The sequence below is a fragment of the Perkinsus marinus genome (genome assembly GCF_000006405.1).
Source record: "Perkinsus marinus ATCC 50983 genomic scaffold scf_1104296934700, whole genome shotgun sequence".
Lineage (NCBI taxonomy): Eukaryota > Perkinsozoa > Perkinsida > Perkinsidae > Perkinsus > Perkinsus marinus.
Window position 1 is genome coordinate 280,686 of NW_003214659.1, and position 19,269 is coordinate 299,954.

General features: G+C 50.7%; 5 protein-coding genes across 5 annotated transcripts in view; 4 read left to right on the top strand and 1 right to left on the bottom strand.

The window, feature by feature from the left end:
• Nucleotides 1-1,520: 1,520 nt before the first annotated feature.
• Pmar_PMAR021084 (hypothetical protein) lies at nt 1,521-1,998 on the top strand (the record flags this gene model as incomplete). The annotated part of the gene is made up of 3 exons (XM_002784644.1): nt 1,521-1,836; nt 1,864-1,925; nt 1,969-1,998. The coding sequence occupies 3 exons, from the start codon at nt 1,521-1,523 to the stop codon at nt 1,996-1,998; spliced, it is 408 nt and encodes a 135-aa protein (XP_002784690.1).
• Nucleotides 1,999-2,285: 287 nt separating this feature from the next.
• On the top strand, nt 2,286-5,306 carry Pmar_PMAR021085 (gag/pol/env polyprotein, putative; the record flags this gene model as incomplete). The annotated part of the gene is made up of 1 exon (XM_002784645.1): nt 2,286-5,306. The coding sequence occupies one exon, from the start codon at nt 2,286-2,288 to the stop codon at nt 5,304-5,306; it is 3,021 nt and encodes a 1,006-aa protein (XP_002784691.1).
• Nucleotides 5,307-6,086: 780 nt separating this feature from the next.
• On the bottom strand, nt 6,087-8,341 carry Pmar_PMAR021086 (erythrocyte membrane protein PFEMP3, putative; the record flags this gene model as incomplete). The annotated part of the gene is made up of 12 exons (XM_002784646.1): nt 6,087-6,433; nt 6,482-6,566; nt 6,768-6,897; nt 6,948-7,060; nt 7,194-7,263; nt 7,309-7,396; nt 7,440-7,585; nt 7,632-7,730; nt 7,785-7,880; nt 7,930-8,008; nt 8,054-8,144; nt 8,200-8,341. 12 exons carry the CDS (start codon nt 8,339-8,341, stop codon nt 6,337-6,339), a joined length of 1,236 nt encoding a protein of 411 aa, XP_002784692.1. The 3' UTR covers nt 6,087-6,336.
• Nucleotides 8,342-11,094: 2,753 nt separating this feature from the next.
• Nucleotides 11,095-15,181, top strand: Pmar_PMAR021087 (hypothetical protein; the record flags this gene model as incomplete). The annotated part of the gene is made up of 7 exons (XM_002784647.1): nt 11,095-11,179; nt 11,235-11,307; nt 11,824-11,917; nt 13,698-13,814; nt 14,089-14,252; nt 14,296-15,031; nt 15,074-15,181. The coding sequence occupies 7 exons, from the start codon at nt 11,095-11,097 to the stop codon at nt 15,179-15,181; spliced, it is 1,377 nt and encodes a 458-aa protein (XP_002784693.1).
• A 3,105-nt stretch (nt 15,182-18,286) lies between these two features.
• Nucleotides 18,287-19,269, top strand: part of Pmar_PMAR021088 (actin, putative) — a gene marked incomplete at both ends in the record, with an annotated part of 1,495 nt that continues 512 nt past the window's right edge. The window contains 3 exons of the mRNA XM_002784648.1: nt 18,287-18,437; nt 18,482-18,591; nt 18,878-19,076. Coding sequence (XP_002784694.1) covers nt 18,287-18,437; nt 18,482-18,591; nt 18,878-19,076 — 460 coding nt within the window. The remainder of the gene's footprint in view (nt 18,438-18,481; nt 18,592-18,877; nt 19,077-19,269) is intronic.

The following is a 19,269-nucleotide window of genomic DNA, read 5'->3' on the forward strand; positions in this document are numbered from 1 at the left end:
CGGTCCTGCTGCAAAATCTGAGTCATGGAGTTAGAGCTCAAGTATTACGGTCGTATGAAGAGCGCCATAATGGATCGCTCCCGTTACATATAGAAAGCTTCGAGCATGCTGACATCTATGCTCGAGTAATGGCGATCTTAAGGGTGGCCTACACGTCTCCTGCGGACCGCCGCCGACTTATTAATAAGTTTCACAACCTCACCATTGATGCTCCGACTGTCAGGGGCGATATTGACGAATACGACTATGCATTCGACTTACTTAGGGTTGAGATTGAGGCGGCCACCGATCAGATTATGACTACTGATACTGTGATAGCCCATTATCTAAGAGGCTTGACTGAAGAGGTGCAACAGTTTGCCGAAGTACATTTAGCCGGTATCACCGATTTCGGACTCTTCAAGCAGAGCATCCGACGTTACTGGCGTGTGAACCATCCTGATTCAAAGGTTAAAGGAGCTCAACGGGGGAGATCTATCGGACTGAATGAAGTCAGTACGCCCTCGGATCCCACCTGTGCAGTGATAGGCGAAGGTGGCTCAAACGTGTCTCACTCCCACAAGTCTAATGGTGATAATCATCCTAAACTGGTGTTTCCTTGTGGACAAGGGTGTGGACATGGAGTTCTGGCAGAGCATCGGCAAGACTGCCTCAGATGTGCGAAGCCGCGGCATAGAGCAAGTCGATGCAGACAGTCCACTCCTATCGATGTCGCCTTGAGGTGTCAAAAGTGTGGCTGTCGAGGCCATTCAACAAAATCATGTGTGGTTCAGAGGATAGAGTCCACGATGTGTGCACGATGTGGAGTACAAGGTCATACCCCTGCAATATGTCCAGCCCCAGCCCCACGTCAGTCTAGCCCTGCCCCGGGTTTGGCCAACAATGCGACCACTGGAGTGGCAGCACAGGGTGTTTCTGAGGCGAACCTTCTCATCTACCCCGAATATTCTGACGGGTTTAATGATACAGCTGGGTTCTGTCATGCCATCTCGGTGGAGACAGTGCCGGGTGCATGTTGTACAATTGATGATACTAGGACTCATGTGTACGGAGCTCTCCGTGCCGAATTGAGGTTGCTGCCATGTCCAGATTCTGGAACGGAGATGACTGCAACCTCCGTTGTAGTCTTGTTGGATACGGGGGCGGCTGCTAGCTTTGTACGCCGATCCTTCTTGCAAGAAATTCGACAGCACGTGTGGGACAGGAGAGAGGTCCAGGCCGTTCATGTTCGGTGTGCTAATGGATCCCTTCTGGACACACGTGTGCAAGTCCTTCTCAAGGTTTCGCACGGTGGTACTATCTATGCTGGATGGTTCTATGTATGTGAGGATCTCTCCTCAGCGATCATCTGTGGCATGGATACACTGCAGGCCTTGTCGATGACGATAAGATTATCTCCCACGGTCGTGGAAGCCACTGTTCGAGCGGCACAAGGAGGTCAACAACCCATCTCATGTTGTGGGATTGCACCCTACATTAGAGGCTCCTCGCTGAAGGAGATTAATGAGTTGTTGTTGGCCATGGCTGACAGGAATGAGGTCAACTGCAGGAAGTATGGACAGGATACATGGTTGGGGAGCTCAACTGGGAACTGCGAGGACGTGGAGATACAGTTGGAATCGCAGGGTGAAGATGGCACCCTTTTGGGAATGGTAGAGGAGATTGTTGTGATCCCTGGTGCGGCTTCGGAGCGAGAGGTTATCAAGCGGCATATGCATCAAATACCATGGGCGTCTAGTGATCGTCCGGATCGTGAGGCGTCATTGATCCGGGCTCACAGAAGCTCGATTGCGTTGGAGAATCGACTGCGGAAAACGCCAGAAGCCCTAGAAGCATGTGATTCACAAGTCCGGATGTTGGTAGATCGAGGCTTCGCCAGGCAAGCCAAGGTTGAAGAGATTAAGCATGCATATGCCCTGCTTCTGGTAAAAAGTCCGAGCTCCAGTACACCACTTAGGTTGGTCCTAGATGGGCGGTCTCTCCGTGGATATGCTCTAGCGGGTCGGATACTCGATAGATCAGTGACCAGGCCATTAATGACGATTCGAAGGTTTCGATACTTCTCGAGACTAGATCTAGAGAAGGCTTTCTATGCTCTCGGTGTAGTCTCATCTGATGCGGCCATGCAAGGGTTCTACTGGCGAGGGACTTGGTATATCTTGCTTCGCGCCGGGATGGGACTCCCTTCATCGCCCTCGATGTTGCAGACTTCATTACATATAACCCAAGCATCATATGTGGAGCACAGCAAATGGTCTAATGAGGAGTATGCTATATGCTCCTTCATGGACGACATTGCTCAAGGAGCTGACACTGCCGTGGTTAGAGATGAGTTGGCGATATCATATTCTGAACATTTGCGCAAGAACGGCTTCACAGAGCAAGTCAAAAAAAGGCTACAAAATGAGCCATCAGGTGAGGTAGCGCCGTTGGAGGCATCCTTGTTCGGCTTGCTATGGTTGTCTGGTCCGGATGAGCTCACTATGAAGGCGTTGCCTTGCTTGAAAATGGCAGCTGATAACACGCTCACCCTTCGTCGGTATCTGTCTTGGCTGAACAGTCACTTCGACCCGTTAGGACTGTGGGTTGAGTACGCCATGGCAGGCAGGATTATACTGAGGACAGCGATCCGAGAAGGCGTCAAGATGGATGACCCGCTGAATCTTGAGTTGGTTCGACGAGCGGAGATCCTCCAGACTATGGTGGCCAGAGCTGACAATTACGGGAGATATGTGCCCGGTGACACAGTTATCGTTGCAAGTGATGCTTCTGCGATAGGCTGGGGAGTGGTGGCCACGAACCTCGAGGGCCAGCGGTTATGTGCTAAGGCTGCTCTCCATGATGCAGCACATGAGCGTTGGAGTATACCGAGGCTAGAGTTATATGCAATTCTAGAGGCTAAAAAGATGGCACTTTGGCTATTGACCGCTGACCCCAAGACAAGAAGGGTAGTTGTCCTGAGTGACAGCTCTATCAACGTTCAGAGAGTGGTTAACACTGGTGCTATCTCGACGAAGATCTGTGCATGGGATATCCGAGCTATTCAGCACCTACGTGAATGGGTTAGCGACCCGGATAGCCCAGTAATAATTGGGCACATTGCCGGAAGGTTGAATCCATCTGACAGTGCATCTCGAGGCATGGTACCGCCGTCTTCTATCTCGGAGGAATACAGATGTTATGTGCGAGGCCTAGACGAGCGGTTTGATGAGCTCAAAGAGAGACTGGTTACCGGCAAGCTCCCTCCTATGAATGGGTTGTATGCAATTCAGGTTGGTTCGGATCATGGTCAAACTGATGACGGTTCGAGTCGAGTGCCTGAGGTTGGTTCGGATCATGGTCAAACTGATGACGGTTCGAGTCGAGTGCCTGAGGTTGGTTCGGATCCTGGTCACACTGATGACGGTTCGAGTCGAGTGCCTGAGGTTGGTTCGGATCATGGTCAAACTGATGACGGTTCGAGTCGAGTGCCTGAGGTTGGTTCGGATCCTGGTCACACTGATGACGGTTCGAGTCGAGTGCCTGAGGTTGGTTCGGATCCTGGTCACACTGATGACGGTTCGAGTCGAGTGCCTGAGGTTGGTTCGGATCCTGGTCACACTGATGACGGTTCGAGTCGAGTGCCTGAAGTTGGTTCGGATCCTGGTCACACTGATGACGGTTCGAGTCGAGTGCCTGAAGTTGGTTCGGATCCTGGTCACACTGATGACGGTTTGAATCGAGCAGTTGATGCTGGACTTCAGACTACGACGGCAGATAAAAGAAGTCATGCTGCTGATCGCAAGGATATTGGATTAGTTCAAAAGGTGGTTGACTCCCAGGCCAAGGATAGATTCTGTCAAATGGTCCTGTCGGTATTGCGCCATGAACCGACTTCCCTCTCTTCAACGGAAAGCTCTCGCCTGAGGCGCTCGTATGTAGAGAATGATGATGTCATCTACAGGATAAATCCTGTAGACAATGAGCAGATTCTGGTGCCGGAGGAAATGAGAAGAGTGGCCTTTAGTATGGTGCATGATCTTTTCGCTCACTGTGGAACCGGTAAACTTTATGCGATTCTCACAAAGGACTATGGACTCTGGTGGCCGAAGATGACGAAGAATATTCGCCAGTGGACACGAGCTTGTACAACTTGTGTAATGACACATTCTCGCAGGCAGGAGCCGGCGAGAGCCTATGGAACCTCCCTGAAGTCTGGTCAACTCTGGGAGGTCCTGGCTATCGATATCGGAGGCCCGTATCTTGGCTCAACTATAGCTCCAGATCGTGCGGCGGAAGATCCATCGGAGGAAACACCTTACATGTACTCGTTGATAGCTACTGAAGCAGTCACTCGTTATATGGTTACTACGCCTTTAAGGAGGAAGACAAGTGAGTGTATTGCCGATGCGCTGGAGTCATTATGCTGGCAATTTGGATTTCCGGTGGTATTGTGTCACGATCGAGATGTCTCTTTGATGGGTGGTGCCGTGAAAAAGTTCGTCGAGAAGTACGGGATCCGACAAGTGCCAAACCCGCCATATGCTCCTATTCGAGCCTTCTGGGAACCTTCACACCATCTGCTCCATTTGGCATTGAAGCATCTTATGCGTGCGGCGCGAGCTCCCACTGACTCCTGGCCGAGGTTCTTGCAACATGCTACTTGGGTTGTTAACAATTCTGTCCTTCCTCTGAGCGGAATTTCTGGTGAACGGGTGACAGCGTGTGAGTTGGTTCGGTTATGTGGATCCTGCCCTCCTCCTTGTTATCGGGCTTCATGTGTGCTTTCGAAGGAGGCCCAGGCTTACAGCGAAAGACGGGGTATTGATGGTACCTCTAAACCGGCTCAAGCTCGACGACGTTTAGCACACCGGAATAAAATGGAAGGCACCCTTCAGAACTATTTGAGGCAGTGGGATGACCACCGTGCACAGTTGGTGGATAAGATGAACAGTTCTCGTCGGCGACGTGGTACTCCCGAGGGACATGTGAAGGTTGGTGATGTGGTGCGAGTATTCAAGCCTCATCACAAGCTCCAATCTATGTGGTCCGAGGCTCTCTACATGGTAGACGATATACGGGGTGAAATTGCAAGCCTAAGAAATCATTCCGGTGAATTAAGTGTACAATTTTTATTCAATTTAGCTGTTGCTACCGATGTGGATCCCACCGAGTTGACCTTCTGTGCGAGGCCTACTGGGTTTAGGGCCCATAATTCTACTGTCTCTGTTCCTGTGTATCAACCCAGTAAGGTTGATCAAAGTAAAGCGCGATTAGAGCGGCGAGAGCGTAGAGCTGCTCTTAGTGCTGGGGCCGGAGAATGCTGAGATGATACTCAGCTTGCACGCTTGCACATTAACGCACAATGCGTGAGCCCTATGTTGGTCGAGGCTAACGGAAATATATTGCGAAGTGAGCTATTATTCTTCTTACTCTGTGTTTCCTTATTCCACAATCTTGTTGTCGGTGCTTATAGCACTACTGATGGTACATGAGAAGCAGTATCTCTGCATACTCTGTTTGTGCGCACTTCCAGCAGCTATGATAGAATCGATTAGGTTGGAGCGCACACAGTTGTCTGCATTATTGGTATTAGTCATTTGATCTCGCTTGATGTAGTGTAACGGTACATCACGAGTATCAGTGCGTCTTTCACTCACTTCTATGACACCCCCTCTTGCGTCTACTAGTCAAAGGACAACTCGAGCATCTTCACGTACCCGTAGTCAGCCCCCCCGTACTCACGCTGTTTCTTCTTCGAACCTTTCCGACATCACTGATGGCGAGATCCAGCATTACTCTCAACACAGAGAGGATATGGTTACGCATGATTTCGACACCTTTCTGAACATGATTTCTGGTGATCTACTAGTGGTAAGTTGACCACAATATATCGCAGCCAGTGCGATAGTCAATGTTGCTCGGTAGGTTGAGCATCCGAGGCAGTGGCCACCGATCACGAGCATAGGTGAGCCCAACACAACCTAATACTATCCTCTCACAGCCAAACACACCAGTTTGGACACTCCCGGTACTAGGTCGAGTGAAATGACTCATCGAACTCAAAACAATCAACTGTGGAATGACAAAAATATGATCTCCGCCAAGCGGCGAGCTTCAAGTGGTCGAACACATCTCACGAAATGGGTCATCTGAGTACTAACTGCTTTATAAAAACAATCGTACATCGAGGCTACTCGAGGGAGCTAAACTGAGGTATGTCGCGGCCACTGAACTACAGTGATACTTACAGCCGCATTATAGTTAATTCGATGAAGGACAGTAGCTCAGAGCAGAATCTACAACCGCAGAAATGAATCACAATCTTGTTGAGCCCGTCGCCGTCAGATCATAGAGCTACAATGACTGCGCACCACCAGTCAACATATTCTCAGTCAGGATGAAGGTATCGTTTCCCTCTGTTGGTATCGTGGTCTCTTCAGACACCTCATCCCTGTCAACGACCAAGTGAGGATTCTGGCCGAACCCATTGCGGACTCACCTAGGTTTCCTTGTGCTTATCCTGAAAACCGTTCTTCCAGCTTGAACTGTCAATATTGACCCTCCCGCATCGGCCGCATCGTCGCCTGAAATGAACTGCCGTTCTGCAAAAACGAAACGGGTGTGTTCGATTCGATGCTTCCATAAAGAGCGTCTTTCACAAGCAACGGCGTGATATTCGGGCAAACTGAAGTGCCCAGGGCTTTTCCCCTGGGCGGTCGAACATGGGAGAGGAACGCCCAATGCAGAGGAGAACTATACCGCAAGATAATCATCCACTAACGGACCTGTTGAGGCATTGACCAGTTTTGGACGCCGCATTGCCACAAGCGTTCCGAACTTCGAATTATGGTCTTCTAGAATAAATCTTCCATCGTCCGCGAGCGAAACCGTCGCGTGCCAACGAGATATCGAAACCTGCATCGTGGCTGTCAATTTCTGACGTTGCGAAGAGACAATAATCCTACATCAGCTATTCTCACGTCGCTCTCGTGGCCTCTACCAAGCTTCAGTGCCTTCTTACCCGCGAGGGAGATAACGTAGACACCCTTGGAGTGCATAGAGGACTGACCGTTCATACCTGAAGTACCGCACTTGTACGCAGCTGCCCAATTCTAGACAACGCCCAGACAGACTTGTGATTATTGTCCCTAATCGAATGGTACTGAGCTGGCCAACCTCGACACCGCTGGATCCAACGCCCGAGATATTACCTTCTCTGGGATCAATTCGCATCACATTCTCCAATACCAAATAAGGCGCTTTGGTCTCAGGCATCGGTACCTAATTAAAGCGAACTCCATGATATCTCTATGATTGGTGACTCACGAGCTGGGAAGTGGTTCCATCAGGGAGCACGACGTTCATCGGATAGCTCGTCCGACAGAGCTCACACGTGAGTTGATGAAAGAGATATCTACAGAAACATTCTAACGAAGGACAACACAATCGCCACGTACGTGTGTGGAGTATTATGCCCATCATTCCCCCCGAGGCACAACCTTCCCTCTATCCAGTGACGTAAACAGCCGAGATGAACATAACGGATACTCCCTCGACAAGCGCAAGCTTCAATCAATGGATCATCTTCATCCGAGCCAGAAGCCTAGTACGTCAAGATAACGCGACCCTTCATCCCGACGCATACCAACCTCAAGTAGACAGATCCTACACGGCATGCCATCGGCTTCTGGAGGGGCGCATCGAGCTACCGAGGTCGCAGGGTCAGTGCTGCTCAGAATTGGTCGAACCTTGCAAAGAGGATTTGTGGTCACTCTAAATTTCTAACACTGCTGGGATATCACCAAGCGATCCTCGGAGTCTGCACAGAGCTGACGCACACGCAATTTGAAACGACCCAGCTTGATGATGTCCCCTTCCAGAAGGGTATGGGGTCCAAGCTGAAGTCGAAAGTCAGTCAATAATCTACAGACTTAGTGCGAGTTTTACTTCTTTCACAACAAGCCAAAGACTCTTGGGGATCAGCCGACATGTGCCCGACTGTTTATCTGCGGGTTGTATCATGAACCTGATAACACCCGCGTCCAGGGACATCTGTACAAAGCATGGGTACCTTGAATCGAAATTGATACATTTCATGAGATAGTCCGACTCCTCTCTTGAAGGAATCGCATCGACCGACGCATCTTCTATACGAACGTCGTCTACGATGAAAATCGATTCTCCGGCTGACGACACATACCACGTTCTTGCGCTTACCATTTCTCCGCACGAATCTGACCGTTTGGTTCAAAGCGAAGTCCCGGCGAACAACGTGTTGGCTCTCGTAATCGAAGAGGTCATGAGAGTCCCGAGTCCACGTCGTTGACTCAGTGTATACCGTGGGGATGAAGTGGGACATTCCCCACGAGAAAACGGAAATGCTAATGGGCGACACATGACCGATTATTTTTGAACGGACTGGAAATATAGTTATTGAGATAGGAAAGGAGTTATCAGATGATCGACGGCACCGTGTTTCCCAGACACCAGAACACTCCTGATCATCAGAAGCATAGGGGTTTCATAGCCCATGAGTCATAGGCGTGGCCTGTCAACCTCGACTGATTATTCAAGTTGTCTCGTTTCCACTCGGCGGCGAAGTTGCGCGATCGATTTAGCGCGCGCCCGATCGATATCCTCACACGCCCAAATTGTGTCGTACGTAAAATCACCGACTGGGCTCGATGTGTTGGGACCTGCTCAATGAATAAGAAAGCTCTTGTAACATACCAAAGTCGATTAGTAGGACGACAAGCATGGATGCTCGCCGAATTGAAGGCAATTCTTGGGGACTTGGGTCGCAAGTACTATATGGCGTTCGACGTGATCGGGCGTCGCATACATCCGTGTCGCAGTCTTGTCCCTTGGCACCTGCCTAAGTGAATGGTCGTGTTGTCACACCCGAGTGCCTTTCATGAAGTCCATCGGCATCATACAGTTGCCCATCGTAGTGGTGTTGAAAGGCTTCCTAACGTGTTGAGGCAATGGGTATCAATGCATCCAAAAGATTCCCACTTGATCAAACCAATCAAAAGGCAAGTACTGTTGAACTACCTAGAGGCTACGTGGTGTAGTGTTGCTGACACCTGGGGGCAAACCCGGCTCAGGTACGCAGCTGCTTACGAACAGAAGATGCATGATGCGAAGCACATCCGAGCACATGCGATGACAGGACTGTTGTCCCAAGTACAGCGGGAACTCGAAGAGACCATCAGGCCGCTCGACAAGGCGATCAAAGAAGCACTCGATCTCGGCCAGGTTGGTTCGACGGAACAAATGAAAATTCATTATCCTCGCGCTCGCGAGGATAGTGCGCATTGACGTGTGCCGTTTCTTTTTGGTGTTTAGGATTTCGAAGGGTTAGATGAAGCTACACATTATGCTGCGAATCCTTGGCTAACTCTGCTGGGTGGCAATCAAGTTCGGAGCCTCATCGAAGCGCATCACGGCTTAGCAGTGAGTTCAGCTGACTTTGATTCCTGTTCTACTCTATCGTAGCACGTCGCACATCCCTCATTGTTGAGAGTGCGCGACTTAACGGACAAAGTAATTAACCTCCCAGTGAGAAGCGCGTGTATGCCCATGCTTGTGCCTTTCCAAAATGACACGATGAGAGTGCTCCGATCTCATGAAGGATTTCTATGAACTTCCGTGTAGAGTTGGAGACATGGGAAAAAGCGTGGGCGTTTCAAATTTTCTCGGGCGAGCGCTAATTCAATCGTCAGGAAACGATCGCAGTGAGCTTGGCAAGTTTCCATCGATCAATGATGTAGGTTTAATTATCTGTGTAGGTGTTGTTGGATTATCTCTCTACGGAGTCCTCTCCGGGTCTCCTTTGATGGCCGAATTGGTCCCGCTACGTATCAGTGGCGTCGAGAGGCGCGGCCGATTCTTCGTTGAGGAGGCGGTGGATTGCGAAGGCGTAGCTGCGTCTCACATCTATCATACCAGAGTCTCCTATCGTGACTGTTGCGGTGGTGATGCTTCCCCTACCGGTTGTTGTGACGACTCGGTCAAGTCAGCTACTAGCGTCACTACTACTGAGTGTGGTTACACGAGCAGTTCCAGCACGGCTTGCAGTGTGGCCATCGAGCCACTGCGGATTCGCCGGGTCGGTCGATTCTTATGTGATTGCTTTCCCGAGCAGGCCCAAGTCATGCCTCGCAAACAAGTCGGGCGTTTTGAAGTACAGACTCTTGCTCCGGGGTGTATCTCGAGGATCGAAGACGGTTCGTCGCAGACTGTGGTGCTCCGCCGATGGCCCTGTCGAAGCAAGACGGTACATTCCGTACAGGTCTCCTCAGTGGTTCCTGTACGGACTCGCTCAACAGCATAATCACGTCGCTCCTCATCGTGTGATATCTCACAACAAGCTCGGTTTTGGTCAGTTACGAGGTTGCACTACGGTGATAGGCTAATACCACTGTCCGTGGTGGCGTTGAATAGCCAACAGCACCTACCCTATTATATTGTATTTTTTGCAGGACTGCAGTGTACTTTTGAGGGGATTGTCGCGTTTGACGTGGCGGCACTTCTAGTAGGAGTAGATAGAATGAAAAAAGATGTTATGACGACTATTTGCAATGATGATGATAGTGAACATGATTTTGCTACTATATTGCTTGCTGCTTATCACATTGCTATCTTTATAACAGGGTTCCAACCTTATGCGTAGCTCGTCCCGTCAAGCTACTACTGTATTTATAACAGGCTCGTCTCTGTGTAGTTTTACCTCTTTCAACTGCGTAGTTGAAGGGGATATAATAGATATTTCTTGCTGACACGAATTCCTATTTCGAGTACCCCCGTCGCTACTGCCAGTAGCTGTTTGCTGACATGCTTGATTCCGTAATGTCGCTATCATCATCATGAGAGAATTTGTTGGGTGCTGAGAATTGTACTGTGATCACGTTCCGCGTTACGCAGTATAGCAAGGTCGTCATGAGTTCCTGAGGGAGTGGTATGTCCCCTTTACAACGCTTCAGAATACCACTTAAGGTGGTGTAGAGCCAGCGCTTAGGATCATCAAGTTCTGCAAATTACTGATGGATTTTGTGGTTAATTTGGCGGGGGAGTTCGTTGAGGAGTGGTATGTGTAGTGTAATTAAGTAAATGCCTAGGGGAAGTACCTCCGATGAACCCCTGGATGGGCCTGATGTCACCGCTGCCTTTTCGAAGGCTATTGCTCATACGCTCGGTAGAGGATTTTGATCTGACTACTATTGTAGTGTCGAGGACGGTCTCGTCCTTAGCTGCATCGGATTCGGTCGACTCGCTTGGCTCGTTGGAGGATGAGATGAATGGTGTAGAATTGCGGAGGCTTTCGTAAGAGGACTGCGTGAGTCTGGACCATTTCGTTCTGGTGACGGAAGGATCTCTTTGAATTCGCTTTCTCGCTTGCGCACTGACCTAATGTGACCTTAGTACGGTCATGTTAACTTCAGTGCGCAAGCGTAATAGGTAATACTACGGTCACCGTAGTAGTGCTCCATACGGAATGGGCACACTATCGCATCTACATCGGCATTCTCGCGATAGTATGGTCGTAGGACCTCAGCCCACGTTAGTATGGTCATAGGACCGTGGCCCACACGACCGTTACCCCATCAGGAGCAAGTGTCCAGCGGACTTGGAGCACGACATCGCTGAATTTCTGGCACGCTCCGCGACGGAAAGTTCGAGTTTGGCAAGGAGGTTCCGACGAAATTGCCAAGCGCTCGAGAAGGCGCATTCGAAATGGGGAGATCGATTCGGCAAAGTGCAGGACGATAGAAAAAGGGTCGCGGAGAGGTGAATATCTCAGCCGCTTATCAGACTTGAAATCTGAAAGGACTTTGCCAGATATAATACGGAGAAAGATGAGAACGAGAAGGGTCTACCCTGGCTCAAGATACCAGACCTGCCCAAACGTGTTACCCGAGATGTTGATGGTGTGGTAGGGCCCTCACCACGCCTCATTGGGCAAGGGCAGTGTTCAGACTAGGAAGTATGCTAAGGCCCCGCATTTGAGCAAGCTGCTGAAGACGCAGTATGTGGCTGAGGCTATGAAGGAGTTCATTCAACCGGCCCGCCGAGCTCGAGAGTTGAGAAGAGCCCCGGCGGAGCGGTGCCTGGAGGAAATGGACAGAGACGGCGGCTGGCCGAAGAGACCGCCGGCTACCACTCGCGATGCTTGCCCGTTCCGATGGGATGAGGCTACCGAGAAGAGGTTTATCAGGTCAAACTCGTCTTAGTTAACCCGAATGATAACCTATGAATTTAACAGCGATTCGCACTTCGTCGCATTCAGTGGTGCGGCTCGAGAGTGGTCAAATTGGTAGAGTAGCAGTGTTGGAATAGATGTTCGATTTCCTCAGCTAAGCTCAGGAGTTTCCTCACTAATTATACAGGTTTACATACGAATTCGGGTAGAAGTGTACAGAAACCGATGAGAATTTCATCAATTTTTTCGCAGAATTTCCACAGATGTCACCTACACATGTAGTTGACCATGTGCATATTTTCCCACACGACGTCAGGGAGTAGTGAATGGATATCCTGCTTGGCCCTCCCTACGTGAGGGCTCTTGGTTTAGATGCCAGAAAGCAATGAAACATAACATAGGCAATAAGACAACGAACTGGGGTAGGCTCACCATGCTGAGGATGTTGCACGATACCAACTCTGAGATTAAACAAGGACGCCAGCTCACATACAGGCCTGGAGGCTATGGTAGGCTCGTGGAGGGGCACGGATAGGAGCCGATGGAACTCAGGGGATGCCTCCTCCGAATTGATCCTGAGCAGCTCTATGACGTCGTTGGTGAAGGACCACATTCAAAAAGATGTACTCGACATGCCGGCAGAAGCTCGAGAAACGTAAATCTCTACAATTGGGCGAATATTTAGTTTGAATCTTTTCCAAAAAGACGTTGGTGAATTGACGGGCTATTATAATCTAGATCGGACTAGGGGTGCTTCGCTGTGTTCGGATGGCGATAGGAAGGACGTCTGCTGGGATGCCTAGATGGTCAGAGTGGAGGAGCAAGTATCTTCTACGTTGACTTATGAAGCAACTCGTGATCTGCAAGCCTGGTCAGACAATCGCTCAAAGTACTTAGCGAAGGAGGCCAAACGACTAGAGCGCAGTTAAGCCGTCCATGCAAAATCGGCCCTTCCTGGTTTGCGATAGAGAACTCCTTACGAGAGCACCAAGCAGAGGCTAAACGTGCCAGGACGAGAGTCGCGGCCAACGCCAGGGGAAGTGCTCGACGAGTTCGAGTGTGGCTCAACGTATGTCTGCCAGGGCGGTTCTCAGCTGAGCTTCTCATAGAGTCCTCGACGGACGCATCCTAATGATGGCTCGGCCGGCTACAGGAAGGATGTGGAGCGATGGGCGGCACGCGGCACTGAGACAGATGACCGACGACGCCAGTACTTGGCCCGTGGACGATTTACAGGAGGTGCGTGGCCGCCCTGTTGGTCCTGTGTTGCTGTGGTTATGGCAGGCCCCTATAATGACTTTGCCAAGCTATTCACCCAGAAGGACCGTGAGCAAGCAGCCCTGTTGCTACAACGGAGTTGGAGGGCTCGAAAGTTCAGTCAGCGGATCGAAGGGGCCATACAGAAACGTTTAGAGCTGGAGAGACGGATGCACGAATCACAGGCAAGAGGGACCCAACTGGAAACGATCACAGTCCACGCGTGGTGCGGTGACGGCATTTTGGTGCTGTTCAGGCAAAGGAAGAGCAGAAGAAGGTCGCTAAAGGGGAGTATGGGTCGTCCAAGATGGTAAGAGGCATATTCCATGGTGGACACACTGAAGGGCATCGGGATAATCTCCGGGCTAAATTGGTGAGCACTCCGGGGGACTAGCCGCGGTGTTTCACGGGTTTTCATGCTCGTTTCAGAGGCTGCACGGAAACGGCTTCGGCTATAGCTTTTCAAGGGAAAGCTTTGGAACAAAACCACGGATATATTTCAGCTATATCATCTAGTTGGGGAAATAGAAATTCTAGTTTCAGTCTCAATTTCACGCTAGGACTCGGGCCATGGCGGCGATCGGTTCGAGCCTCTCTTGTTTCTTCAGCTCACTTCGGTGATTTTTCCCTCCATAGTTTTCGTGCAGGTTGCCATTCGTGATGCCCTACGTGTTACACTCATAGCCACTCCTTGCTATCAGGTCCACTGGATACGTTATGCTGGCCGATGGGCTCCTCGCGTGATGCATAGTAGGGAGGTCGAAATGATGGAGATGCTCGCGGAAGGTGTAGGGGACCAGAAGGACTACGGGTAAACCAGTCTAGGTCGAGGAGCGTATAGTATATACTCCTAGGTACGCCTTGGAGGTTGCTTGCCGGGAAGGCCATCGCGACGGCATCATCTTCTTCCTGAGCACGCCTGGTATGGCCGACTTACTGCGACCGTTCATGGTCAAGTGCACAGTGTGCGCGGCTGAGGCATCCAATGACAACTGCTTCGGTCTCATGCTGGACCAGCTCACTTCGTCGGAGCTTTCCGAGTTGGCTGAGTCCCATCCTAACCTGTACCGCTCTACTGAGCGTCGACGAAGTTCAGTACCGATAGCGAGGCGGAGGAGGCGGAGCTCCTTGGCGATCACCCAAGGTGGAGGCCGCGGATCGGAGCACAGCAAGCTGCTGAGATTGGCACGACGGAAAGCTGGGAACGTCGTTCGAGCGTGGCGACTTTATTTTCACCCGCGGAGTTCCAAAGGGAAACTCGATTTTGATACTTTTGTGGTGGCCTGCAAAGAGGCGAACGTCATTGGAGACTATGCTAGGGCGTTTCTCGAAGCCCAGGGGATAGAGCCTCCTCGAGAACAGGCGTACCTCCATCCGAACGGCTGCGTTACTTTTTATGACCTGTTCGACCACAACCTAGAGGGAACGACGTTGCGCCCCAGCGAGATCTTGATGGCATTCCGTAGTGCCTTGAACAACGCTGTACGGAATTTGGGCCGAGTGAAGGGATCGAACCCGGCAGAAAGGTGGACAGCACTGTTCGAGACAGCGAGCCATGGCAGGAGGATACCGAGGGACCACTTCACGCAGGTGATCTTCTAGCGAGCGATATGGCGTCTTGAATACTCCTAGGTTTGCGAGAAACGACGGCTGATGCCGCCCGAGACGGATCTGAACACGCTCTTTGACTGGCTCGATGTCGATCGCGACGATCACTTGCTTGAGTCAGACTTCGAGTAACTCCTCGTTGTTGGTCATTTACTGATTGCTGGTCCGGCAGGTGGCTTCATCACAACTTCAAATTGGTGCATCAGTGACCCTCTAAGTAGCAGGTGGAGCATGACACGCTTGCCTGTTAGTTTGCCAACTCTTCTGATCGGGCTGAAGCATTTGGTTGCTGTTTGAGTATACAGCTGGGATCTCAAGGGGTAGTCGATTACTGCTGTCGCTGGTGTTTTGCACGCGTGCGCAGTGCGCGTGCGTGCAAAGGAGTATAGCACTACATTCATGTGGGGCGGCACAGGCCCAGCCTAGAGTAGGTCACTTGAGGTATGGAGCAGACGTAGTCCTCACATGGCTCCACGGCTGGTCGGAGCTGGAGGTGTCGAAGTGACCGATCAAAGAGAATGCTATGGGAGGTTAGAATCATTAGAGCCAGGAGTATGCCAGCTCGGTCGAGATTCTCTTGACTTGAGTTCTTCGCAGCTGCTGGTCACGACCAATGTGCTACCGTGGATGTTTTATTGAATATTCATCGGTTCCACGTCGGAGTTTGGGGGTCGCCCATCATCAGTGCGCCGGTATGAGCTGAGCTCGCCATCCTGTGATGGATGCCTCCTCAGCTCATTGGGGGTTGGACGAAGACCCCTGGCCATGTTATTCTATCCGACGGCTGAGCGTGGCACATTCGTGAGGAACAGTAACCATAGCTGTATGTGATTCACATTCGGGGCGGCGTGTGTATTCGCGGGAGTCAAGCCGATCGATCTGAAGCGGACCTCAGTAGAGGCGGTAGTGGCTGCCGGCATGTATAGGAGGACGCTGGAAGACTGAAGATGGTGATGGAATGCGACATGGCGGCTCGACACCAGCTTGAGGACTCTGGGTGTATGCGCTGGATCCGAGTACAGTCTGCCTGGTCACTAGCCATGACTGGAGTACTTTCCTACAATCAACGGCGGTTGCTGGTGCTGCTTTTCCTGCATGGAACTTCACGAGGAGCATTCGATAGTCTCGACAGTAGGGGATGGAGCAGGACTTACCATCGGTCGTGTTGTGGTTTGGAGAACCATTTTCTAATAGCGAGTGTAACGGAGGAACTAAGGGTAGAACTCCGCCTATGTGAACTTCAAAGGGAACTCTGCCTATGCGGAGGGACTAAGGTAGGGCCCAGTAGTAGTAGTAGTAGTAGTAGTAGTAGTAGTAGTAGTAGAAGCCAGGTGTGTGGTAGTGAAGTAGTTCACTTCTAATACTCCTTGTTCGAATGGCCCGGTTGGGGATGCGGTGATGCCATGAATGCTCATTGTCACGTTCACTTCATTCTCATGCTATACAGGTGTCTCTTGTGTTTCATCAATCGTTCGGATCGTTACGGTATTGGGTTTGCCAGGGTTCCACCTTGCGGGTAATTTTCCACACTCGGACAAAGCCAGCTCCAGCGTTGGTAGTGATGAAAGTCGCTTGCAGTGGAGTGATGGGAGCGTTGGAGGGGTAGTAGTACGGGCATGGGTCGTACAGTGTATAAGGGCATCCTCTTCGTCTACGCTATTTCACCCAAACGAGCTGTTAGAGTCGTCCCCATAGGCGTCGTCAGGTTGAGGTGATAGCTCGAGTAGGACGATTGAACAATGGCTGCGTGCATGCCTCATTATAAAGGGGGAAGGAGATAGTCGATGTAGAATACAGTATTGCGTGATGGGCGTCATCGCGTATGTATGTCCAACTAGACGCCTAGAGCTGTTTGTCACTAAGGCTAGGGAGTGGGACGGGCGAACAGAAGGTCCCTCCCGCTCGGTAATCAGTTCTGTTGTCGAGAATCTTTGAAGCCTGCGAATGAGAATCTGGGAAGCTGTGGGCAAACTCACTTTTCCATGTACTACGTGAGGAGGTGTTTGGATAAGCGGTTAACACCAACACGGCCTGCCTCTACCGTTTTCAACAAGAATACGATGGAGTACTCGGAGTCGACGCGGCTATGGCCTGCTCGTGTGATCGTACGTGAGGCCAGCTATGTATTGATATCAGCAATCTCGAATGAATGTCCAATCTACACGGTGGTTCGTCCCGAAGTTCGCTTGGTGTGGTATCGACTGCAGGAGGATCTCATGCAGGGCTTCAGGCACATGCTCGTGCTGAACAAAGGGTGTCTGCAGTCTAGTCTGCGCCATGCGATGAAAGGGCATCGTCTCAGCTTTAAAATTTTTCTCTTTCTTCGGCAGTGCCTTTCACAGTCTGATTTGAACAATGTCGTCGAACGCGCCCACTCCCCCACCGCCTCTGGCTGCCCCTCCGTCCCACGTAGCGGTCATAGACTTCGGGTGAGAGCACTTCACATGCAGGAGCTGACAATTTTGTGGCGCGGTGACGCAAATTTTGTTGTCATTTTCAGCTGTACAACAATACGGGCGGGGTATGCGGGAGACGATCGGCCACGGCTTGTGGAATCTACGACGGTTCGGAGGAGGTAACACGTTCACGTTTTCGATAACGGACGCCTGTGTCTCCAGGCCAGCCCTTGATGGCGATGGCGATGCTGCGATGACCTCAAGCGAAGCTAGCCGACCCTCCGATTTCGAATGGCCTGTGAACTATGCCGCCTTGTCGTCCTTGGAACATGCCAACGACCGAGAGTACCGACGTCTATGCTAACTACTTTCGTTTTTATTGTGCAAACGCGTGAAAATTTGATTTCTTGACTAATATGGCGAATATCGTGATTATACAGTCATCAGGTATGTGACTGGAAGTATTCTATCGTATGATAACACTTCGCAAACTGTGGGTATGGGCGATGAAGACAACTTGAAGCGGGTGAGGTAGCTTAGTCACTAAGCTTGCGTTTATTTTTACTTTAGATCCTCGAGTCAGTCCTGTTCTCTGCGGGCGGCCCTGGGCTGGAGTTCTGCCGGAACGGCGGCAATGCTCTGCAATCAGTATTGTTGAGCTCTCATGAATTCCTCAGTGAAAAGGCTAGGGAGAGATTGCTGGAGATAATGATGGAAGACGTGGGTGCCAGGGCAGCAGCGTATGGTCCCATACCCGCGATTTTGATGCGCGATATTATCACAAAATCGGAATTATTCACCCAGGCGAACGAAATACGTTTCGAGTAACTACTGCGGACGAATGTCAATCGGATGTAGACCATCACCGGGTGATGATTACCTGTTACAGGTCTTGTATGAGAAGGCATCCCAGGCCGGTGTGCTCGTGGCAAAAAGAGCTCCTCTCGCTCTGTTCGCCAACGGCAAAACCTCAGGAATCTACGTCGGAATGGGTGAGTCCGTAGATCACCATTAGTAGAATCAGCTGTTCTTCAAGGCGGGGAGTTTGTGTCGGCATCGGTGGTGAGCTCGGGGTATACGGTACCTTGCACAGTACGGCACTGTCATAAAGGCGGAAGAGTGATGGATGAATACATAGCAGCTCAGGTGAGCCTTACTTCGCTTCTCACGGTCACTCGTAGTGTGGGAAAATTCACACATAGTTGGTGACAATATGAGGACTCCGAATTGATCTCTGTGCATTTTTATCTGGATTCATATCTAAGCTTCTATAATCAGTGAGGAACCTTGTGAGCTCAGCTGAGGAAACCGAACGTATATAACAACACTGGTTGCCCATAGTATGGACTCTTTACTCGACGTGGTAGTTCACCAACAGAGGTCTATGTTACGATAGTCCTGATGTTGCACATTGCCGACTTAGCGGTTGCAGATTCTGGGCGAAGGAGCTCAAAGACCGTCAGAAGATCAGCGGATGGCTGGTCGCCTCTTTGACCTTGGCCGGAGCATGGGCTTATCGACGCTACCTGATCGTTCAGCCAGCAAGGGGGAGTTGACCGGGAAGGAGTTGGCGGTTTGCAGTATGGCTGAGATGAGCAAGATCCAAAGCTGTGTCGCTAGAGAGGAACGCGGTAGGTTTCTTCCTCTTGCTTTCTATGTTCATTATCTGCCCGTCTATAGGGGTTATCAGTAAGTTTTATTTAGTCTATCTCATTGTATTGGAGTTTTGCTCGTGATATGAGAAATACTGGTGAGAAACATACTTCACATTTTACTTGGCGAAAAATGTATTTTTCAATGTGTTTTTCACGTGGAGTATAACGC